Genomic DNA, 23,912 nt, shown 5'->3' with positions numbered 1-23,912 from the left:
CAAAGCTCCGTCGAATTGGACCCCTTCATAAACTTTATATCCGCAATATAAGAGATCGCTGTCTATACAGCTTTGTGGTGTTTTCTGAATTGGCAAACCCACCTCAACGTCACAAATTACATTGTAAAGATAGGTGGCGAAAGCCGCGACCACCTGTTGTTACTCGCCAAACGGATTAAGTTAGTTGAAATTATCTTCCCGTATGCATACAGCAGATATTTCACAAGACAAACAATTATTTGCCACTCTACCATTCCGGAGATGAGACCACAAAAAAGGGGGCCTGTCTGTCTCGACTTAAGCCTTAAGCTGCAACGTTTACGATGTTGATCCAGACTCAACAAAAAATTTAGTAGATTTGGCCGAAAGCGGTAGAAACAAAGTGAATCTTGCAACAAAAGGATAAGCCGATAAAAGAGCTTCTGCTGCGCATCTTAGGCAAAAAAAGGCAAATAGCTGAACGCACTAGTTCGTCCTGGAAGGAATCGATTTCAAAATTTCCATTTCTTTGCTCAGTTTTATTTACTATTTTTTCGCAAAGGCGCAGTTCGCACACACGAAGTGCATACCTATTTTTTGATGGAAACAGAATTATCATTGTTCAAAATCCGTTTGCCTTAAGGACTATTCCTAAGCGGGCCAGCTACATTTTTCCATTATGAAACAATTTTACAGGGAAAACATCTCATAAGTCATAATTTTAGTAAGTTAGCAAGTCAAAGAAAAGATAATGAAGCTCGAAATTCGAATCCACATGAAAAGCTGATCCCAGAAGCAGACTACATATTCTAGTCATGTTTTTGCTCTTAAAATTCCTTAGTCTAAGCAACCACCTATTCGAGCTTTTATTTCATTTATAATACATACCATATTTTGTATGAAACAAACCGATTATTAGTAGTGCATTTAGGCCATTAAAATGTAGTCTGTTATTTGTATATCAATTATTTAATATTTATGAGATAACTTTTAGTTTTCAGGCAAAAGCCCTGGGGGAAAAGCTCTTCTACAGAGAAGATGTTCCTTATAGTCAGCGAACTTATCTAATCAAAGATTTTGCCTGGCTGAAACGATCTTTTGTGTGGCGACAGCTGCGGAAGATCAAGGTAGCGCTGAATAGACAACCGATTGTAGTAGTTATATTTCCATATAACAATCATGTCAACTGTGCTTTTGTTTATGATCACGGGTGTACACATAAAGAACGATGGAGATGTGCGCTTCTTAGCGGATTTATTAACAGCAATAACAATTGGTTTAAATATAAGTCATAGGTACTAGAGACTGGCCAAGATGGCATCAACTGACTTGCCCTTGGTTTCGGGCACGAAAATAGCGATGAAAATTGCTGCTAGGAAGGATAAGCTGGCAAACATGAAGACGGTTCCGTGCATTCCTAGGGATTCAGTGAAAACCGGCATCAACTGTTATGGAAGAAATTCATTAGATTATTTTTTTTTTTTTTAACTCGAATATTTACGCATATCCTACCTTTACGGCGCAGGTGGAAATTAACCAGAGTGTCGACATTAGAATCATGATGGCCGTGCTCCTTATCTTCTGCGGCATTATTTCCGATACCACCAGGAATGGCAGGGAGAGCAGTCCGACTGCAGCCAGGAACAGCATGAAGGAGAACCCAGCGATGGGCACCCAGCTGAACGATGCCACTGGGCATCCGAGCATCTGGAAGTAGCTATACGTGCCCATCGCACTCTGGCCCAATCCGATTCCCACCGCAGAGACCAGGAGCAGGATCTTACGGCCCAGTCGCTCCACCAAAACGGTGGATGCATAGGTGCCCATTAGTTGGATGACACCCACTATGATGGCGGCCACTGTGGGCGGAAGGCTGGAGCCAGCTTGCTCGAAAATTACGGCCGTATAGTTCAGCATGGCGAAGCATCCGCACAGCTGATTGAAGCTTATCAGTCCGAGTCCGATTAGGAATGCCTTTCGAGTCTTGCCCTCAGCTGGTTCAGGAAATTAAGAAGTTAGATACATTAGAGATATGGTGCACAGAAGTCAAATAACTCCCAGTCCAAAGTCATCTACATAGTCATGAATAGCTCATTTGCCAACTTATTTGAATAAGTTCATTACATTTTGGTTCAAATATCCAAATGCATCGAGCTGAAACCTCATTATATCGATCTATGTGGTTTGTTTTCACAAACTAACCAAATGAAATTTTGAATTCGCAGCGTTGAACAAACTGGGTGTTTAAGGTCCCTTTTGAAGTGAACAATTTTGAATTGGCTAGTCAGTGTGATGGCTTAGGGCAGCATAAATTCGAGTTAAACTACGTCCTGTTTAAAACTTTCGAGTTTCCAGTTAAAGTTCGATGCCATTAGCATTCACTATGATCTCACCGAAGTCGGACCAAGTTACGCCGGTGGCCGCGTCATCGTCATCAACTCCATCCGCAGTGGTCTTCTCGGTGGTCTTTAACTTCTGAAGCTCCAGTTGCAGCTCCTCGCTGAGTTCCTTGGCCGGATTAGACTTGATGTTCCGGTAGTAGCGCAGCGAATGCTCCGCCTCCTCAATCTTGTTTATCTTGGCCAGGTGCTGCGGTGTTTCCGGCATGAACCAGAAACAGCCGACGAACACAAAGGACAGCGAGGACACAATCCAGGACACTTGGGCATAGTTGAAGTAGTAGCCAAGGACGAAGGCCAGCACGAGACCGAAATTGCAGGTCAGCACCAAAAAGACGCCCAAAATGCCGCGAATACTGCAAAAATGGATTTCAATTTGCTACTGTTTAAATTCTGGTGAGGAACCTACTTGTCCGAGGCTAACTCGGCTATATAAATGGGAATCACTGTGAAACATCCACCGCCAGCGGCTCCACCAATAAATCTAGCGATAATTAAATGCATGGGAGTGCGCGCGAACGGTATTATCACCCAGCCTAGCTGTAAATACATAGTAATTTAATTAAGTCCGTGAAATATTTCAATTACCAATTACCAAATTGGGCAGCGCCATCCACATGAGACACAATTTCCTGCCGATTCTGTCCGCCAGCCAGGTAAACAGAAAGGTGCCCACCAGGCCTCCCAGGCATATATTCGACGCCACCCATCCCTGATCCGTTGGCGTCAAAGGACCCGTATCCAAAGGACTATTTTCTGATGACAATTCCAGGAAACTGGACGATGGCCATCCGCAAAAAGCGCCATACGAAATCGAAATGATGTTTACTGTGCATGCGATTGGTTAAAGGGGATTATGTATTTCAAAAAAAAGATTATTTCAAGTGGATTTCTTAAATTTTGAAACAATTTAAAAGCTTTAATTTTTGCAGACAGCATTTTAATTAACCTTCTGCACTCATTAGGTCATATATTTGCACCACGTTTCATTGGCACACAATAAATTCGCATTAAACATGGTTTTCACTAAAATTTGCGGTTGTGGTTAACCGTCTACTAACCACTGATTGCAGCTAGATATTGGTATTTGTCACCGCCGGTGGAACTCATTTTGCGGAATATTTAAATTAAATCCTATTATCGGTAGTTCATAGCACGACAAGTCCTCCGTTTAGGCTGATTTTCAACCGGACCCGGCCGTCAAATATCCGTAGGTGTTCGCGTTTAACTAAGCGAAACCAGTGGCTGGATGATAATATTTATATAGTGCACTAGATCGTAAACGAGCTCTGCTGAACAACGGCTACGAGTGGCGTAGATTATAGACCGTTATCGCCGCCTCATTATGCTCCGGCCAAATGAGAGCAAAAGCGAGTCCACCACATGCAGTGTCACAAATCTAGTTAATTACAGCCCGGGGTGTCAGTGCAAATTTGTTGTTGCTAACCCTCTGACGATTACAATGGTTTTTACAGCTTTTGTTTGCTTTTTCCTGATTTGATATGCGTTCAATGGGAGGACTGTCACATTCTCTCCCTCTCAATAAAATGTCTACTAATCAGAGGCGAGAAGAGAGAGCCACCATTGTAAATTACTCGTGCGGCCTAATCGTGGCTAATATTTGGCTAGTCGAGATACCCAGCGCAAACAAAAGTCGCGCATTTAACATTTTGGGCCAGCTTGGTCGTCCGTAAACGCGTAAATTTGGATTAGAGGCTGCTGCGAATTAAATGGGATCATTTCCACGCAAGAATGATGCGTGTTTCGGTGAGATTGGCGCCGTGAAATTCCCAAATTCCCTCAATGCACCCAATGCAAATAGAGACATATTTAAATATGAGGAGCAACAAGTGGTAAACTCATCCTCTTTTATTGGCCTGGAGTATAACTTTGATTAGATTGTACACAAAGCATGAGACAGGGGCTCAACTCGGATGAGTTGACATGAAATGAACTTCCTCGCTGTCTTCAGTAGTTACACGTGTACCGAATGCTACCTCTTCAGACTTCTCCACATAATCGCAGGCGAAGCCCACTGACCGTAAGTTTTATCACAAGTTATTCCCCCCTTGGGGTAAATGTATATGGCCAAAGACCGTAAGGCAGATAAGACCCGTGGCCAAACAACAAGATTCGGGGTAAGAGATAAAGCTGGTAACTCAGAACTCAAGTGACGTGCGCGACATATAACTCTTTTGGATTCCGGATCTTGCCGTTGCCAGCCGGATGAGTAATCACGAATTAATCATCTGATCCAAGCAATTCGTTGCATACTTTTGTGGGTGGAATGCGGTGAGCAGCATCACTTGGAGAAATAAGAGCTGGAAAGTGCTTTATTTTTTATTACTTGTTTATTAAATAAGTGCTGTGGGGCGTATTAAGACTAAATTCGTTACTAATATCGTTGGTAAAGCTAATAGGAGGGATTTCTCGAGCCTCTTAGATGTGCGTGGCGATGTGTCCGTTCGTAACCGCCGATCCCTTGGCCACTCCGCCATCGTCCACATAGCCCAGTTCCCGCTGCACCGCCGAAGGACGACGATTGCGGGTTTCCGGCAGAAGTGGCAGCGAGATAAGACCCACGAATATTGAGGCTCCGGCAAAGACCCACAGATAGAGAAGCAGCCCGGGGGCAATTGTGGCCTTAACCGCATTGAATGCCTGCAAATAATCCGCGTTAATAGACTCCTTCCGCAGGGACTCACTTCGGGTACACCCACCTCTATCATGCCGAAGAGCAGAAGCCACGAAACGGCGGATGCCAATGAGTAGAGCAAGTCGTGGAGCTGTAAGGGGATTGCAGTCAATTAAATGCTAACAGCAGGTGTTAAATTTAGAATTAACGCTTTAGTCTAATTGAACTTAACACGGTGGCTTTACATAATGGGGTGGTGGTACACAAATGTACATAGTTTCCTAAAGGCAGTTTGCCAAGTCAAGACATAGTAATATCCTAATGGATTACCTTCGTGGGCAGAACTTCGCTGCTAACGACTGCGGCCAGGGGATAAAGGCCAAAGCTGACAAGAGCCAGCTGAATGGCCAGCAGAATAATGGGCAGATACCGATCTGCCCAGTTGCCCAGCAGCCAAAGATGTCCGTAAGCCTTGAATAGAGCCAATGCAATGACTGCCGCCGCAGCAAAGAGCGAGGAGAGGCACAGCAGGAGCTGCAAAAGGGGAAATGAATTGAAGGTGAGCAGTGTTAAGGGTGTTCTTGATGCAAGAATTCAACAAGCATGAATCTAATCATGTTCACTACATTGTGATTTAATTGCACACCAACCTTTCGCGGCAAACGCGGACCAACGAGCCGCGCGAGGAGCGCTCCGGCGCACTGGGCGCTGGCCAAAACCACGTAATTGGTTTCCGTGGAATAGCCGGTGCGGCCGAGAAAGTCGGCAGCGTAGTTGAGCTCCACGAACACGCCGCTCAGTTTGGCGCACACGGTCAGTAGGAAGCTGACGAAAGTCAGCCGTATGATATAGCCATGCGACATTGGCGTGGAGCCCACGTTCTTGTCCCTGCTCCTCAGTTCCGCGTGGAACTCGTTCAGCTCGCTGAGATACTCCGGCTTCTCGCGATCATCGATGTCGCGGATGCCGCGATACCAGCGCAGCGACTTCTCCAAGCTGGCCATGTTGTTCTTGCGCAGATAGTAGTGGGGGCTCTCTTGGACGAAGGGGAACGTCATGGTGAACACAAAGGACACCGCACAGCCGACGATGTTCACGAAGGCGTAGGGCACATAGAAGCCCAGGACAAATCCAATCAAGATGCCCAGCGTGCGCCACAGCTCAATGGTGAATGTTAGGCGGGCTGCCTTTTCGCGCGACTCGGCAATTTCGTTGATGAAAATCGGAAGCACTACAAAAGCGGCACCGGATGCCACGCCCGCAAACAAACGGGAGGCGTAGATGTGCACGATGTCGTAGCCAAAATGGATGCAGGCCCAACCCGACTGGAAGGAGTTGTGGTATTCAGTTTTATTTCCATGAAAAAGTCGAATATTTTCCGTTCACTGATTTAAATACTTAGTAAGATAAATAATTTTACTGGCTTTCACATGAATTTAAATTTAAATTTATGCTTTGACTTGGATGTTTAGACATCACAACTATAAGTTTCTTCCTGTATTGGAATATATTCGTGAATTTAATGGGGCAATTTAATATGTCTTGTACTAGGTCATGCGTCTTTTAAATATATGGAGATATTTACAATTCACTATAAAATTTTTCTAACAGTGTTCTCTTCCACTTCAAAAAATGCGACACACTGTTAATTTAAATTCCACACATTGTACAAAAAAATGTCGATATACATGCAAATTTTCCGATTCAACGAACCATGTGTGTAGGAATTGATGTTAATACTGACGTCCGCCTACCCCTGGCCTTCACATGCCCCCTTCCCATTCTAGTTTCACATTTTACTCACAATTTGGAGCAGGCCAGAGCAGAGGAGCACTGACTTGGGCCCGATTTTCAGGGCCAGGAATCCGGAGACCAGGGCTCCCAAGGCGGCACTGAGGAAGAGGTATCCCGTCAGCCATGCAGTTCCCGCCGGATCGGTGGCCTGGTTCAACGGGGTCCTCTCCTCCGACTCGTAAAGCGTCATGTGCGCCGGAGTAATCCCAAACATGAGGCCAAAGTTAAAGCAGAGAATGTTGCCTGGAATGGGGTAAAAAAAAAAAACATTGGAGCATTTTATTACGTACAGAGAGAGTAGAGCGCACATCTAGTGGCCAACTAATACTAATATTAGTATGCAATTTGTGCTGAAACTACTTCTTTCTCTTAAAGCAAGAGTCAATCCTGTGAAGCTCACCTAAAGCCGTGGCAACACTCTGGATGGCCGGACCACCCACTCTTTTGGGCAGGCACATTTTTATATAGCTTCTGTATCCAAAATCCAATGAGGAAACCTGGGGGAAAACACCTGCAATTCACTGCACTGACTGCTGAAATGAGAATCAGTTAATGGATGCTGTGGGGTATTTATGGGCATGGCATCGGTGCCTTTATCTAACCCTCGTCCAGAGATAACAACGCTACTATGCGCCACCAGTTGAACCCTATCCACCGGCCACGAAACGGCCGTAGACTGTGTCCGGACGTGTTTTCGTGTAGTTGAGATGGCCGGGATGAGCAATATGCAGATATATATTTGCCCAACGTGAGCATACAGAACGATTTGGCGATAAGATCTGAGGACGTCTGCCGTGGCAGCTAGTTTTGTTTATAGTGAAATCTGAGGGTGGCACACAATGCTTTTTAATTAAAAAGAAGCGAACCAATTGAAGGCAATTGAACATTAATTGGAAGAAACAATTTAACTGAAAGGCTAAAGAGAAAAAGCATAAAGAAGCTAAAAAATATAAAAATGAATATACAAAGCGAGCATAAATAACAAAATAAATAATCTTAAAGTTTATTTTAATTTTGAACTCGATAACCACAATACATGTGATAACGATTTGCTTACAATTTGATTAACGATTGGAAGTACTGCAAACAAGTGGAAACATGCTGTAACAGTATATCGATAACGATACCAGCGATCTTGGCTGAAACTTGGCTAAACAGATGATTGCTGTATTTGCCGGGAGTTTTACTTTTTAATTTTGTTCAAAAACTAAACAGAACGTTGTAAACAGAATTGCTAAAACATGAGCGACGAACAGAGTTCGTGGCGTTCCAAGCTGCTCCTCATATGCCAGCAAACCAGGTAGCATTAATTTTACATATTATTCTTACCTGAAATCCTAAAGGACTCACATGTCTCACTTCAGATCCAGCAGCGAGTCCATCCACTTTGCTGCGCTCAAGGATCACCATGCTAGGCTGCAGGCTTGCGAAAGCATGGAGAAGGCGATGAAGGAGCGCTGTCAGAAAAAAATAACTATGAGTCGCAGGACTAAACGAGGGATTACCCATGCAGGCTACTTGTTCGAGATGCCCCACAACTCAGTTTTTGAGCCAGAGTGTAGGGGCTTCTACGAGAGCTGCCAGCAAACAGAGATGGCCTCCAGTGATCTGCAGGCTCCGGCGCTGGAAGTTTCAAGCACGTACCCGGTCCAACAGGCCGTTAAGAGCAGACCGGAGGGGCAGTTCCCGGAGTCGAGGAATAATTCCACAAAGAAGATAGATGCGCAACAGTACTCGTCAGAGAGCTCATCCCAAAGCGGCTTTGGCTTTCGCACTGCCCGGGAGCAACTAATCATGGACGAATTAAAGGTTTGTTTGAGGCGAGATGGACACTCTGGACGACGGATTCTGAAGACCTAGAATACATTTTCCTAGAACTAGCACTTTAAAGCGTTTTAGGTGAAACTCTATGGGCTTTATTTTCCAATATTGCAGAAAAAGAATCGACAGGCGACAAGCGAAGTGGATGCAGTCCCAACCGGCATGATGAACTTCAGGAAAAAAACGCTGGGTGGCAAGCGAACTGTGAGCTCGAACTTCGTCTCGCCCGTTGCGCAAAATGATAATTCCACCAGCTCGTGAGAAAAGTGCAATTATTCACAGGCCTAGCATATTTCATTGTATCCAATTCCCTACAGACGGAGCAGCAGCATACCACCCGCATTGGCCCACTTGGATTCCAAGATGGTGGATCACATTCTCGGCGAAAGCATGCACGATTTCAAGCCTGTCGGTATGGTAGTAATTAAACAGGGTCCCTCTGGCCGTTCTGTTCATAAAATTCCTGTTCACCGATTTCAGCTTGGGAAGATATTGCCGGTCTGGAATCTGCAAAATCCACATTCCTAGAAGCCATTATTATGCCACTCCGGCGGCCCGACTTGTTCACAGGAGTGCGGTGTCCACCACGAGGCGTTCTCTTGTTCGGTCCACCTGGCACAGGCAAGACTCTCATTGCCAAGAGTATTGCTTCCCAGGCAAAGGCAAAGTTCTTTAGCATTAATCCGTCCAGCCTGACCTCAAAGTGGGTCGGCGATGCCGAGAAGCTGGTGAAGACATTGTTTGCCGTGGCCGCTGCACATCAACCGGCTGTAGGTGAAACATTTCACGAGCATTTCACCATTTTTAAACCTTAATTAACCTAATAGATTTTGCAAGATAACTTTACTAAACTGACTTGCAATTTGTAGCTAATAAACTTGTTATGCCTTTCAGATAATATTCATAGACGAGGTCGATTCCCTGCTGTCCAAACGTTCTGCGAACGAAAACGAGAGCACTCTACGCCTGAAGAACGAGTTTCTCATTCACTTGGACGGTGCCGCTAGTAATGAGGAAATACGAGTGCTGGTAATAGGAGCCACCAACCGACCGCAGGAACTGGATGAGGCTGTGCGCCGTCGATTTGTAAGGCGTCTGTACGTTCCCTTACCCACAAGGGAAGCACGCCAGAAAATCATAGAAAAGTTAATTCATCAGGTGAAGCACAACCTAGATGTTAGGCAAGTAATCGAGCTGGCAGAGCTTACCGATGGCTATTCTGGAGCTGATGTGGATACGCTTTGCCGCTATGCATCCATGGCTCCCCTTCGCTCCTTGACACCTGACCAAATGGAGGTCATAGAAACGCATCAGGTATGCACTGTTGTTTACTTGCTTGTAAATTATGTCGTGCACTAGTCGCTCAAAATTGAATACAAAGAAAGTACCTGGACCGTGCTGGGAATTTTTCAGGCGGAATAAGGATACTTATTAAATTCCGTGAATCTGCACATCCAATAACAAAATTATCGCTTCGTTGAGCCAAAGCGACTTTAAATAGTGGGGATATTTATGTCTTGTTTATTATTGTTATGTTTTTAGCTGCCTGCCGTAACTATGGATGATTTCAAGCAGGCTTTGCGTGTTATATCTAAAAGCGTCTCCTCGGAGGACTGCAAACAATTTGAAGCCTGGAATGAAATATACGGCGTCCGGCATTAAAAACAGACAGAGAAACGGTAATCTTTTGAATTTTATTAATACTCTGAAGTAACGAATAAACGCTTAATAAAGACTAACAATAAAATATGAAATACAATTAATTTCAATATATTTCCATCGTTTAAATCTCACAGCACATCAAAATTACGTTCGTATACGGATTGTGACAGACTGTGAAGTCCGTTTAATGTCCTTAACTACCTTAATGTGTACACAGCTTGGAAAACTTCGCACGTAAAGTTATACCGACACTGTGCCGACAATCTAAAGCCTACTGACTAAACACTAACTCAAGTTGTACTTAATTCAAACTTTGTTCCGGCACATTTTAAACTCTGCATTATGCACACACAGACGGAGATATTTGTACACTTCGGATAATCGTATAACAATTAACGAACAAGGACGTTCCATAACTAGCAACTAACGATTGAGGACATATAAAGTATATTCTCAGTAGGAGGAGGTCTACGCGAGCTTATTCCCTATTTTCACTGATCGGCGGAAAGACGTAATCATCACTCAGACTGTTGATGTCCACGTAGGTAGTCTTTGGACTGAGCACCTTGTACAGGGCGTCGAAGGTGGGTCGCTCCTCGGGCTCCTCAAGCCAGCACTGCAGCATGATGGTGTACACCTGCGGAGTGCAGATCTCTGGACGCTCGAGGCGATTGCCAGCCATCAGGAATGGTATTAGCTCGTCGTTGCTGATCGTCGGATATGGCGAGGCGCCAAGGGTGCCGATCTCCCAGAGCACTACGCCATAGGCCCAGATGTCGCTCTTGCTGGAATAGACATTTTCGCGAATCGCCTCAATGGACAGCCATCGAAGAGGGAGCTAAGCGAAGAGATAAACAATGTAAGTCCTGAACTATTTACTTCAAGTTCTTACGTTGAGGAAATACCTAGAGTAATGTATCTAACTAGCTTACCTTTCGGGTCCTTGTGTTCGTGTAAATTCCGTGCCTGGAAAGGCCGAAATCTGAAATTTTAAGGGTCTTATTGCTGTCAATAAGCACGTTGCGTGCAGCCAAGTCGCTTTAAATGGGATGATAAGTTATAAGTTATATATTAGTTATCACAGAGTTGCTGGTAGTGGATCATACCGGTGCGTTATTTCCTGCTCTTCCAGGAAACGCATCCCATTGGCAATTTGCAGGGCGAAATTGTGCAATTCCTTGTTATCCAATATGTACTCGAATGCATCTTCGTCCTCGACAATGGTGTAAGTGGCTGAAATTAGATTCTCATTCACTGACTTTGCCCAACTAGTTAGTCCCAGTGCTACAAGCTTACTTTCGGCAAAGGAGGGATGAGGCTGCCGAATGCCATTCATGTGAGCAGTGGAGTCCTCCTGTGGCATTTCAATGGTCTGGCTGGACGCCTTCAATTCGATGTAGTTCACGCTTTGTGACTTGGGCGAGGACGTGCTGTTGGTCCTGGTCATAATCGGCCTGCAGGAAGTGTAGTTGGCGTTTCTGTTCCTCAGTTTGCTGGCCTCCTTACGCACAGTTCGCAAATAGCTTAGCTAAAGGGAAAGCAAAGTCAGTTTTCATTGATTGTTATGACTTTGAATGTATAAATATCATTCAAATTACCAGGTTTCCCTTGTTTACGTATTCCATTATCATCAGATATGGCGGCTTAATGGTGCAGCAGCCCAGAAAAGAGACCACATTGTGGTGAGTGCCCACGCCCTTGAGCATCTCGATCTCTGCCAGGTACTCAGCCACTTCATCCGCCTTGGGATTGGCTAAAAAAAAACGTTTTCGCTCTGGATTCATCCAATTGAACTATCGAGTTTTGCTCACGTTTCAGTTGCTTCACTGCTACGATGGTGGTGCCCCTCATCCGGCGCAAGTTGATGGCAGTGGCCTCGTGCACCTGGCCAAAGGCTCCCTCGCCCAACATCCGGCCAATTTGGATGGCCGAGTGGGGAACTTCGAAAATGTCTGCCAGTCCCAGGACCTGTGACTTCTGAATGGATAGTTGGATAGTTGGCTAGGATTCAGATTTTTAAGATTTTCTAGTGACTTACCTCTACATACTTGTCGACGTAGTTGACATTGTCCTCCATTCTGAAATGAAGGAGTACATCTACTAACAGCTTCATCAAGCATAGCTCCCTCTACTTACTCTATGGCGGAGGTGGCGAAGGTCTGGATGTAGATCTGCTCCTGCTTGCGCAGCTTGGCCGTTGTCCTGGCTCTTCGGCGACGAAGAAGCAGCATAATCAGGCCAGCTAGGATAATGGCAATCAGCATGGCGCTCATCACAATTATGGAGTTGCTCTGGACATGAAACAATAGGGAATAGTCGGAGCGTATACGGACATTAAATCCTGGCTTACCACACTATCGCCTTCTGTTAGCAGCACAGGATTTGCAGGCACTTTTCATATGGAAAATTAACATTTTAGGTAAAGAAAATTACCTTCCGGTGTGAAATTTACTCACCTGGCACCTTGGTTACACTGCGTGGTCCCTCGCAGCCCGTAGGATCGATAATCACAGCCTGCAGGCTGAGGGAAGCCTTCTCCTTGAGTTGCGTGCCCAGTCCCAACTTCATTACGCCCTCGAATCCTTTGGGAGTTGCCCTGAAGTTAAGTTCGCTGAGTTTGTAGACGCGGGTCATCAGATGCTTCAGTACCCCGCCCCAGGGAAGCGATGGGTTTGTCTCCTCATTGATTCTGTAATTTGAATGCTATTAGCTTAGTTATAGCTATTATTTCACAATTTAATCTCTTATTGGGAGTACATTTTTAAGTGGACAAACTGTTGACGCCAGGTATTTCCCTGCAGTTGTCATTTAATTAAATGCCATGTAAGTTCAAAAATGCATGGCATTCCATACAGGACGGCAATGCAATTTCAGGATTCTATTGAAATTGAAGCAAAAGCGATGTATTGATATGTTGTTGCAATTTGCATAGAATTGATTGACTGATTTTGTGTACTTTGTAATCATGTAAAATTTAAAATTTAATTTTCGAGCTTCAGTGGAAAACGTCATTGCATTTAGCGCAGTAATTTCAATAACTCGTGTTAATTGGGATTATGATAGATTGGATTTTTGATTAAATTACAACCCCGCTGAGATTACTCACTTCAGCTGCATTTTATATGTCCTCAATGTCTCGTGCAGATGGGAGTCCTGTTCCTTGCGCAACAGCTCGCTGGCCAGAATCGAGAGATTGATGCTGATGGTCTCGTTGCTAAGCATTTTGGCCACGGCCAGGACCTTTGGCGGAGTGGGCGCCAGTTGGCAAGAGCACTTGCCCTCTAAGCACTCTGTTGGAATTACGGATAGAAGTCATCACAAGGAAGGAACTCACACCCTTAAGGAGGGCACTTACGTGGAATGTAGACGCGAGCAGATCTTCTGACCATCGCGTTGGATGTCTCCACAATGACCTGGTACTGGCAGCCGAACATGTAGTTGCAGTCCACGGACTCCACGTTCAGATTGGGATTAACGGGCAGGTTGACGGAGTGGGTCTCCGCAGATGCATTCTTTTCTTTGATTCCGTACTCGCTGCACGGCGCATCCGGACAACGACTGTTGTTCACCGCGCTTACAAGAACATTGTACGAAGTGCCTAAAAGCATAGTAGTTCCCAGTTTTAGAAAGAATTACCTTTGCTTCCACTATATTTGGTACCAGTATTTAAGTTGAACACCTAAATACTTTCAGAACTTACAGGCTACTCACTAAATACAAGTAGCATTAAGGACATAGACTCACCTTGTGGCAAATTATCCTGCCATCGCACCTGTAGGCGTGGTATTTTCTCCATGTAGAGCGTGACATTTGTGGTCAGCTCTGTGATTTCGCCATCAGGATTGGGCTAAAAAATTGTACAAATTTAGAAATAGTAGATACCAGCTACTTAAGAGCACAGTTAGTAATTCAAAATGCTCGGTCTGGAATAAATCTCTCAAGGTGATTTGTATAATATTCTCTGACATGTCTGAAACCTTCGGTTGTACTCACGTTTAGACGCATCCTTGTTAAGGGTTCCATTGCTATAGGTTCCGACAAGCCGGTAACATACCGATGCGACTCCATCTGCTCCGGTTCCTTTTCCGAGCTCCGGACCAGGGATATCAGAGTGGGATTGGTGGCGTTTTCCCTGGGAGCCTGACCAACGGCATTGCGTACTAGCACCAGCAGGAGAATCAGCACAATCCTACTCGGTACTTTGGTCGAATGATGCATTCTGCTGGCCAAGTTTCCTCATAGTTGACGGCGTTCACTGCAACAGAATGAAATACTATGTTATCTATTTGTCTATCTTTTTTTTATAAGAAACCATCGATTGGAAAATCCTTTCGGTTTTTGAGTCGCTTTCTGTAAAAAGATTATAATTAATTGCACTAACCAAGCCATTCACAGGATACATGTTTCATTTTCCCTCTAATTAATCGATTTGTGATGACACACACGATCCATTTGGAGCTTATTTTTTCGCACAACGTGACCTTTGCCATGTTGTCCTCCCATGAACTCCGAAATGCGCACACAAATTAGGTTACCTAATACCTCTGTAAACAGGAATGGAAAGTGCACAGGTGGGGCGATGGAGCTAAACAAATGGATCCAAATTAGGGTCGTATACATTTAATTTTTTCGTCGAAATTTGCAGAACGGCAAGAACTACTTGAAATTGCGCTATAATTACACCCACAATTCGAAGCCAAACTAATTATACAGAGTTTTTCCCCCGGCCAAACGTTTGCACCAGTAACTGCCTCTTGTTCTAAGCAAAATAGCAGCTAAAAAAGTAAGAATAATGCTTAAAATAGTCGGCGGCACTCAGAAAAGGTTGTTTACTAAACAGCAAAAAGCGATACCTCTTCAGGTGATTGCACGTTAAGGGAGCACGTGCACCCACTTTCTTATCAATTACCATTTTGTCCATAAACAGCGATATGTAAACCTCTTTTCGCTGGGCAAATGACATTTAAGGGACCGGACAATTGGAAAACTTTACAAGTTGACCGCCACCTCCATTTCCAGATGGGTTTCAACTAATATCGATTTTCTCGATTGTATACATTTCACAATATTTGCTGGACTTTTGTAAAATAATTAGGGGGCTTACAACTCTGCTAATTTAAAGCTTAAATTCAATACATCAAAGAAAGCCATTTCCATAGTTAAGCGATGCGTATCATTGGAAAATATTTAATAAAATATTTAATAAATATTTATTCATCAATTATAAAGAGTCATGTTGATAGAACTTAAATATATACTTTGATCCCATCCCCGCAATATCTGTGAATTATTTCCCCCTTCGTTTCTTTTTTTACAATCATAAATAACCATCGGTAGACAATCGCAATCGTGGTGATTTGGCAGGTTCTTGATATTTATGCCTCTTCTTAATATTGAAAAGCAACGACCTACTCCAAGATAACATGGATTTGAAAGTAATTTGGGAAAATAGTAGACTAAAAAAACACATTGAGTTCACTTAAGTTCTAAATGATATTTCAGCTTACTGAGAACTATGTTTTCTCTTCGAGTTAAGCTCCTTAATTGATAGTGACGCTTGTTTAAAGGATACGGAGCAAATTAAATAAATAACTTAACCGCCTTTCAAATTTTGTCATGTAGCTGGAAGAGCTTTTAAAATTCCAAAGATTTCCATAGCACTTGCACATGTCCCATTCATCCGACGCTGGAGGGGATTATGTCGAGTGCTGGTGAATAAAACCGCCAACGAGCCTGTTGACAGGTGGCTAGTGTGGGGGTCATAAATCAAGCCCTGTCTGCTGCGCTATTTTATTGGGTGCTCCTCCCGCGGCTTCTGTTTCCAGCCGGTGCTTTGTTTTGGTTTAATACCCTCCCAGACCAGAGAAAAACACGCTCCACTTCCATACTATCTGAACTTTATTCCGCGCGTAATTAGTCATACATGGAGCGACCCTTGGTCTCCTCCAGGCAGACCACCACATAGAACAGACAAATGACGCTGACGGCGGCACAGAACCACATGGTAGCCGCCAGACCCAGGTGAAACATCATCAGTGGAAAAGTCTTCAGCGAGGCGAAGGCGAAGAAACTGAGGCAGCCCAGGCAGAAGCTGGTGGCCACCGCGCGGATCTTCTGCGGCAGGATCTCCACCAAAACCACCATCGTCACCGAGATAACGCCCACGTTGGCAATGAAGATGATGAAGGCCATTAGGGTGACGGGCAGCCAGGCGGAGAAGGCCGATAGGTCCACCTTCTGCTCCTCCGCATAGAAGGCGTACAGTCCAAAGGCGGAAGTTCCGATGCCACTGCCTGCACAGGACACTATCAGCAGGATCTTGCGCCCATAGCGATCCACCAAGTATATGCTGGCCAGCGTGCCCAGGATCTGCACTGCTCCAATAATAATGGTGTTCGTATTCGGATCCAGCTGAGTGTGCACGGCATCAAAGATGTTGGACATGTAGTTGTTGAAGGCGAAGGTGCCCGTGAAGATGTTGGCTACCATCAAAACTAATCCCGTGGCCAGGGCTTTCAAGGAGCGCTTGGTGACTGCAAGGATGTGGATCTAAGTATGCATTCGAGTGTTTTTCGGAAAACCTCTTACGGAAATCGGACATTGAGAGGCCATTGTCGTCAGTGTCGTTGTTTTGCTGTTGGATGGCCAGCCGCATTTCGTCGAAGTGTTTCTGATAAGCTCGCTCCTCCTCCTTGGAAACATTGGGTCCGTCGCAGCGGCGATAGTACCTTAGTGACTTCTCGGCCTCCTCCTCGCGCTTCCACCTGATTAACTGCTGCGGTGGCTCCGGGTATCGCGTGGCCAGGAGCACGTACAGCACGGGCAGTCCAACGACGGCACAGGGTATCACGTGATAGGCGATGTGCGAGGACACCACAAAGCCCACCATTATGCCCGTGTTCATGGTGAGCGTAAAAAAGGAGCACAGGCGACCTCGAATGCTGGTGGGTTTTGTGAAAAAAAACTATTATCTGTCGAAATTTAATTTAGATATATTCCCTTTGAAGCCACACAAACCCAAAGGTGTTTAGCTGAAGTTTACTTTTTTGGTCGTCAAAAATGTTAAAATAGAACTTGGTAAAAGCCAGTTGTTATGTTAAAATTAATATTTTCACCTGTCATGTCATGGTACGAGTATTATAAAAAAGATCCATTATCCAAGGACAATGGCGATGCATACAAAAACTGGCTTATATGAAATTCCGTATACGACATGTTGCAGAGACAAGGAACAAAGGTTTTGGTATAGTAAAAAAAAATCAGAACTCAATTGTCTGCCTCTGCAACGGATATCTTTTAAAAATTCCTCCTTTTAATGACACTTTTCTAACGCAAATGCAATATTTTCACTTTCACTCACCTATTGTCGGCGATTTCGCCAATGAAGATGGGTAAGACGACAAACATGCCGCCGCCAGTTAGGCCGGCAAACACCCTGGCCACATAGAGCCACTCGATGCTCTGGGCGAAATAGAACAGGAACCAAATGCACTTGGGTATGCAAGGGAGGGAGAATCACATGAGATGCCAGTTACCATCGAAAAAGTTCGCGAAAACTCACCGTGTGCGGCACTGCGAGGGCGTAAATCGACACTTTTCGGCCAAAGCGGTTCATCAGATAGGAAAACGAGAAGTTTCCGCTTATGCCACCGATGCTAATGACTGCTCCCAGCCAGGAGGCCTCGTTCACGTCAATGTAAAAGGAGAGTGGCGTCTCCTGTGGGGAGAGCAGCTTTGGCAGCATGGGCGACAACCAGCCCAGGGCGATGCCATGGCAGAAGGTTATCAGAGTGGCTACAAGAACATTCAGATCAGCACATGACATCATCATCTCTGGAGGGCGAATCGACAGCTCAAGTGCCTCATTTGCATAGGCACACACGTGAAATTGGAAACTTAATTTTCACCCGTCAACTTTGTGTCGACTTTGGGGAAACTTGGTTGCCATGGCCGCTGCAAATCGCATTTGAGAAAAGTTCTTTGTCCACAACCTGACATGGATATGGATTCAAAACTTTTCACTTCCCAGTTGAGCTGTAAATCCGTATTATCTTCATTAACATACCACTCAAAGAGACCAGCAGTTGGCGGCGGTACTGCCACTGGAAGATGCCCGATTTGAATATGCTGATCAGCATTCTGGCGGTAGTCCGTGCGATTTAATTTAATTATTCTATGACTTATAACGTCTACGGCTAAATCCTTCAATCTCGTATATCACAGTTGGAGAGCCTGGGTGTAAAGATGGTCCTAGGTTGCCTTAAAGCACTTGCGTGTAAACTTCCTGCTCAAATGTCCTTTTTCCATGCTCTGTATCCTTGGTTGTTCCGCGTTGACTTCAACGGAGTAGCTTTACTACGAAAATGGCTTGTGAAATAGGCGGCGATGCCCCCTTTATACCGAATCCATATCTAAATCTATGGGTAAACATCTACTATTTCATCTAAGAATCTGCCAACGATTACGCAGTTTGGGAGTCCGCAGGCAGCCGCAGATTACGGGATCCGTCATACCGCTTGTCTAGGTGGGTGGTGCCCGCTGCCCAGAGCTGTTGCTCCGTAATACTCGGCACACATCAGTAAATCTTCCGGATTCGCTTGGCGTCTGTTCGCCCTTCTGTTTGTATCCCAAGTTCACGATGTGTTGATTCGCTTCAGTTGAGAAGATTCAGTTGTGACGATTCAGTTGTAGTTAATGTTCCCTGGATTCTGCAGCAGATTCCCTGACCTACGCGCACCTATTTGCACTCCAAACACCATTTAATCGTTCAAATAACAAAACACGCGCGCTTTTAAGGCATCACTCAATGTAGAAAAGAGCAACACTATTACGATAAGCAAACACGGCGGGGTGACACTGTTATTATATGCAAACACACACGTGGCAACACTTTTCTGCCGCAAAAAAGAACAGCTCGCAAAGGTAATTTCAACACATTGCTGAGATGAATTAGTTTACAATGGGAGAAAACATATGTATGTGAGTTTCGATTTGACCTGACCAGGGTCAAAATAAAATGAAGCCCGAGCTTGTTGCTTATTTGCTGACAATTGCAATGGAATTTAAATGACTTTTACAAAAATACTAACAGAAAATGTTTGATCATAGAGCAGAATGCAATGCGCAAACATGCAACATAAACAAATAAATTCAGCTTGCCCACAAAGGGGAAAATACAAATTGAGAAAATACATATAACATTGCCATGATTTTTGGAAATAACGGCCATGATAACGCACTGCATTTCGTGTAGATAAGAATCGATTGACTGGTTCCATTTTATTGCCCTAATGATTTAGTATGGACTTTGATTTGTCAACAACCCCTGATAGTGGCCGACTTATAAGATATATTGTTTAGTTAACACTGAGTGTGGCCTTAAGAATGGCATTTTAACATATTCGAATCCATTATCGCAATGGTCCTTTATGATCAGGCTCAATGGTTTTTTTTTTTCAATATCACGTCCACTTTAGCGGAATGACCAGCACTTTTTTGTATGCACATATATCCATTTGGGGCTTCACTGCTCCCACATTTCAGGCATGACGCATTTAAATCATTTTAGGGCGGTAAACACGGTTCAGATAATGGCTTGTGGGAGAAAGGGAGGACTTTAAAACATGTTCATATAGTGTGATAAGTGCAAAGAACATGGCAATCAATAGAAGTAAGGTGGTATGTGTGCCCATACTTATATACGCAGAATTTTCAGATATTGTTAGCCTTAAATAAAGCGTGCTGATACGGATATCAGCCTTTCAACGTGAGGTAGGTGCCCTGATTTCGATTCTGTCTAACCACCTGACTTTTAAAGCCCGGCAAAGGTGAGGACGGCGAGACCAAGTCGTGGGATACTCGTAAATTAAATGCCCTGTATTTTAATCAACTGATAAGTTTCCAGCCACTGAGTGCCAGCCACTGCCAACATAACTTACTACTTACGATCTCGTGAGGATCGGGCTTACAATACTTTTGCTTTCCATATGCTGCGTGTCGGGGTGCCAAATGGAAAATATACAACTGTCAAGGGGAACGACTTTAAGCCCTTATCTCCACTGCTGTTTTTTCCACCTGAGACTGGGGGCCCACATTTGATAGGAGTATGTGTAGAAATTTGCTGCTCTTGGGTTTTTGGGCTCGCTTCGAATTTTGGTCGCGTCATTGCGGGTTTTTTGTTTTTTGTTTTTTTTTTTTTTTTGTTTCTAATCGTTATCGCCCACTCGATTTATTGATAAGTTCAATTTGTATTCCATTTCACGGCAACTTGAACAATTTGTTTTGGTTTGCCGGTTACGATGGGAAAAAGTACACACAGCTTTCGACGGCCGCAGGCCAAAAACTAAAAATTTGTCTGTTGCCGAGGCCAAAGTGTGCACATATGACAGTAGTAGCGCCTTGCAAAAATATTTTCTGTGATATGAGGTTCATAAAGTAATGTACAACTAATTTGGGGCTTCGTTAGCTATTTCTGCGCAGACTTTGGAAGATAAGCCAGCAAACAACCTTAAGTGCCCCAAAGTGGACTTTAAACCGGGAATGAATGTGCGCTGGCCACCAAACTGGTGAGGTCCAGTGTCCATAAATGTGTTCATAAAACACGAGTTAGAAAATCCCCCTAATTGCCGATGTATATCAGCCATAAGTGCATAGACCCAAACAACTCGAATTTTGGCCCAAAACTTTCCAATGGTCAATTGGTCAGGGCTTAGGTCAAATGCATGCTACCTTTCTACAATACTAAGGTACTTAAAACCACATCGATTTGCCTGTGTTGGGCGCATTCATAATTTATATTCAGGAAAGCCAATGTGTCCCTTAGTTAATTGCTTTCCTTATGGCCTTTATCTGTGTATTGTAAAGTATTGTAAAGTTTCTTACAACCACATTGCCAGTGTTAGGATGATTTATAATTCATATTTAGAAATGCTAAAGTCCCTTAGTAGTTGCTGCTCTTTATGGCTTAAATCTAAGCCTGACTATTTATAGAACTTGGTTGTAATACGCCTGATTTTAGTTTTGGCTTTTAGGCAGAGTAATTAGTATTTACTCATTCAGCAGCAACACGAGTGCTGTGAGTTTCGTCGTCCCTGGAACTGTTTGCTATACGCGGGAGCCTTTAAAGCTTTCAATGTCTGGATCCAATGGCAACTACTCGCAAAATAATTGATGAGATACTGCGACGAGTGGCGTTATACATATGCATACATACAAGCATACATAGTGTGTTTGTGAGATAGTACACGAAATACACACGAAGTGAAAATAATTTGACAAAAACAAAAAATCAGAGAGAAAACTCGGTTATGACGCTAGCAAACATCTGTGTGAATTGCGATTTATCAGGACTGAGTTATTTTGGAAATCACTATGGTTTCATTTCAACATATGGCCAAATGCTTGGCAGATCGAAAAAGCTAAAAAAAAAAACTAAAAACCGAAGGTTACATTTAAAGTACCAAAAGCAGAATATTACTTTAATATTTGGAACTCTCATAAATTAACGCCATTTTTCTGTTTACTCAACTTTGCCGTTCATTTGCACAATGTTTTTATTTCGGACTTAAGGCTCTTTGATTTCGCTTACATTTCAATGGCTCTTTAATCGTTCTTCTCTCGGAAATTAAAAGGATTTTCGGCTTAAAAGGCTTCAAGGACTTAATTTGTACTTTGGGTACATAAACTTAGATTTGTGCTTTGATGAAATAAGTAACAAAGGCACTCGAATGGTTGAAGCCAAATAGTTTTAAGCACCTGAAAAAAAAATATTCCTCAAATTCGTGCCCACCCTCAAAAGTTAAAAAAATTGTGGGTTCAGGGAATTACAATGATGAAATCCGACTAATTGTTCACTTCCAAGCAATGGGCCCAGAAATGTCGCTATTTGGTCTTTGCCATTATTTATCAATTGGGGCGCGTGTTTAAGTAGATTAAATGGGGCTACTTAATCATGTGCAGGGCATATAGCGTATATATGTATATATACATATATTGATACTATACTTGTGTTGTTGCCTTCGCCTTTGTTGACCGTGCTCTCAATAATAAATAACATGCTTTTAAGCTGCAATAAAACGACGGGGTGAGAGAACCCCTGCCAGGTGCGCTAGCATGCTAGAGCAGTGTGATAATTTTTAGTTCAATAATTAGTGGAGTAACTGGCCTGACAGAATATAGTATATACATAATATATAGCGCCTATATACGACGCACAATCACAAATGCTGGGCGAAAATGGCGACACTTTGCTTATCACTTAGTGGCCGCTACCGCGCCGAAAAAAAGAATTGCAAGCCAAAAATCGAAATCGAAAATAACCATGGCACAATCTAATAAAAAATTGAAACACCCCCTACCCCAGGTACCCCCCCCCCCCTCCCGCCATCAAGCGCGCACAGAAAAGAGCAATTTTGGTGTCCCCCAAAGGGGGCGTGGCATGGGGCAATTACCTGGGTGAGAAATCATCGCCCCGTCTAGATTGATCGGAGTCAACTGGAATATCAATTACGCAGTTTGCGCCACAATTGGAGCGATCATCAATAACGAACGATAAAAGTAATGCACTGAACATGAGAAATTACTAGGGGAGTTCCGAGAAATTCCGCGGGCTTGTGTGCCATCCAAAAATAAAAAAAAGCAAGGGTTTCTCCGCTATCTAATCAAGAACTTTGAAGGCTCAAGCCCAGGAACCCAACTCAATCAAATGGGATTCTTCTGCTTTGGACTCACCATTTGCGATTCACTCTGCGCTCGAGTCTCCACCGAATTGTTGACTTTTCAGCTGATGGCCTCGCAGGCAATAATTATAAGTTTTCAAGTTTTTGTTTACGCCCAACACTCTTACGGGCTCTTTGTTTTTCCCCCGACCACTGGCCGGTAAACATTCACTCGTCGAATTTGTATAATTTTTTAGAAATAAAAGAAACAAACACTGGGTGGTTTTCGGGGGCGGGAAATGGATATTCCAACACTCGGCACTTATGCGGGATATTTGCAAAATAATTATATTTCCGCTCGTCCGTTTACGCTTTTATTAATATCTATTTCACAAACAATTTCCACTTTTTGTTTACACTTTGGATATTTATTTTGAATTCTACTTGATTTGCATTTTTTAGGATTTCCTTCACTTTTTCACCAAAATTAACGGCTCACTCCCTTTATGCATATGATTTGCATTGCAATTTATTCAATTTCCGTTTCCGCTTCTTTCACGCGGAACACCGAACGCACTTTGGACAAACTTGCACTAAAAATATTATGCATCAATTTTAATTTCTTCCTTCCGTTCACATTACCTGTCGTGCAGGCATAATTTAATCACTAATTCAATTTCGAATTTTAATTGCTTTGAGTTCCGCGCCAAAATCCGTTCGCAGACGACGATCAATCGATTCAGAAATTCAACCGGTAGGTGCGAAAAGTTACGTAGCCGACACGGAGTCCGGGACAAGTTGAAGCAACAAGCGTTTTTGGCCGAATGATAACAATTGCCGACTGCCAACCTTTGCGTTTGCATTTACTGCGAGCTTTTACGCAAAAGCTCTACTGCACGCATTGTTTTTCGGACGTCAGATGCGTGGGAATGGTAAGGTCGGCGCCTGATAAATGGGAAATCGAGG

General features: G+C 43.8%; 5 protein-coding genes across 7 annotated transcripts; 1 reads left to right on the top strand and 4 right to left on the bottom strand.

Moving 5' to 3' along the window:
• Nucleotides 1-1,217: 1,217 nt before the first annotated feature.
• On the bottom strand, nt 1,218-3,618 carry CG33281 (uncharacterized protein). Its single transcript, NM_205898.3, has 6 exons — nt 3,440-3,618; nt 2,974-3,206; nt 2,788-2,918; nt 2,373-2,734; nt 1,492-1,973; nt 1,218-1,424 (listed from the first exon to the last, which is right to left on the bottom strand). The coding sequence occupies exons 1-6, from the start codon at nt 3,486-3,488 to the stop codon at nt 1,278-1,280; spliced, it is 1,404 nt and encodes a 467-aa protein (NP_995620.1). The 5' UTR covers nt 3,489-3,618; the 3' UTR covers nt 1,218-1,277.
• A 1,095-nt stretch (nt 3,619-4,713) lies between these two features.
• On the bottom strand, nt 4,714-7,610 carry CG8837 (uncharacterized protein). 2 transcript variants are annotated; one of them, NM_001298653.1, is made up of 7 exons: nt 7,410-7,610; nt 7,208-7,340; nt 6,818-7,050; nt 5,664-6,338; nt 5,344-5,547; nt 5,099-5,164; nt 4,714-5,039 (listed from the first exon to the last, which is right to left on the bottom strand). In NM_001298653.1, the coding sequence occupies exons 2-7, from the start codon at nt 7,263-7,265 to the stop codon at nt 4,818-4,820; spliced, it is 1,458 nt and encodes a 485-aa protein (NP_001285582.1). In that variant the 5' UTR covers nt 7,266-7,340; nt 7,410-7,610; the 3' UTR covers nt 4,714-4,817. The 2 variants fall into 2 exon arrangements, with proteins under 2 accessions (NP_001285582.1, NP_608764.1); NM_134920.3 differs by having other exon boundaries at nt 7,208-7,337.
• Nucleotides 7,611-7,982: 372 nt separating this feature from the next.
• Nucleotides 7,983-11,061, top strand: Fign (Fidgetin). 2 transcript variants are annotated; one of them, NM_001273066.1, is made up of 8 exons: nt 7,983-8,107; nt 8,172-8,616; nt 8,743-8,885; nt 8,946-9,040; nt 9,109-9,398; nt 9,523-9,942; nt 10,171-10,307; nt 10,425-11,061. In NM_001273066.1, exons 1-7 carry the CDS (start codon nt 8,049-8,051, stop codon nt 10,288-10,290), a joined length of 1,572 nt encoding a protein of 523 aa, NP_001259995.1. In that variant the 5' UTR covers nt 7,983-8,048; the 3' UTR covers nt 10,291-10,307; nt 10,425-11,061. The 2 variants fall into 2 exon arrangements, with proteins under 2 accessions (NP_001259995.1, NP_608763.2); NM_134919.3 differs by lacking the exon at nt 10,425-11,061 and having other exon boundaries at nt 10,171-10,379.
• CG3277 (uncharacterized protein) lies at nt 10,437-23,755 on the bottom strand. The gene is made up of 15 exons (NM_134918.4): nt 23,020-23,755; nt 14,284-14,545; nt 14,035-14,137; nt 13,646-13,888; nt 13,397-13,580; nt 12,747-12,979; nt 12,641-12,681; nt 12,427-12,581; nt 12,329-12,368; nt 12,102-12,267; nt 11,889-12,043; nt 11,587-11,818; nt 11,397-11,523; nt 11,223-11,328; nt 10,437-11,128 (listed from the first exon to the last, which is right to left on the bottom strand). The coding sequence occupies exons 2-15, from the start codon at nt 14,506-14,508 to the stop codon at nt 10,769-10,771; spliced, it is 2,370 nt and encodes a 789-aa protein (NP_608762.3). The 5' UTR covers nt 14,509-14,545; nt 23,020-23,755; the 3' UTR covers nt 10,437-10,768.
• CG15406 (uncharacterized protein) lies at nt 16,173-18,633 on the bottom strand. The gene is made up of 5 exons (NM_134917.3): nt 18,356-18,633; nt 17,852-18,084; nt 17,651-17,781; nt 16,879-17,231; nt 16,173-16,823 (listed from the first exon to the last, which is right to left on the bottom strand). Exons 1-5 carry the CDS (start codon nt 18,426-18,428, stop codon nt 16,204-16,206), a joined length of 1,410 nt encoding a protein of 469 aa, NP_608761.2. The 5' UTR covers nt 18,429-18,633; the 3' UTR covers nt 16,173-16,203.
• Nucleotides 23,756-23,912: the final 157 nt, after the last annotated feature.

Source organism: Drosophila melanogaster, chromosome 2L (assembly GCF_000001215.4).
Source record: "Drosophila melanogaster chromosome 2L".
NCBI classification, from domain to species: domain Eukaryota; kingdom Metazoa; phylum Arthropoda; class Insecta; order Diptera; family Drosophilidae; genus Drosophila; species Drosophila melanogaster.
This window is presented reverse-complemented; position numbering and strand designations above follow the sequence as displayed.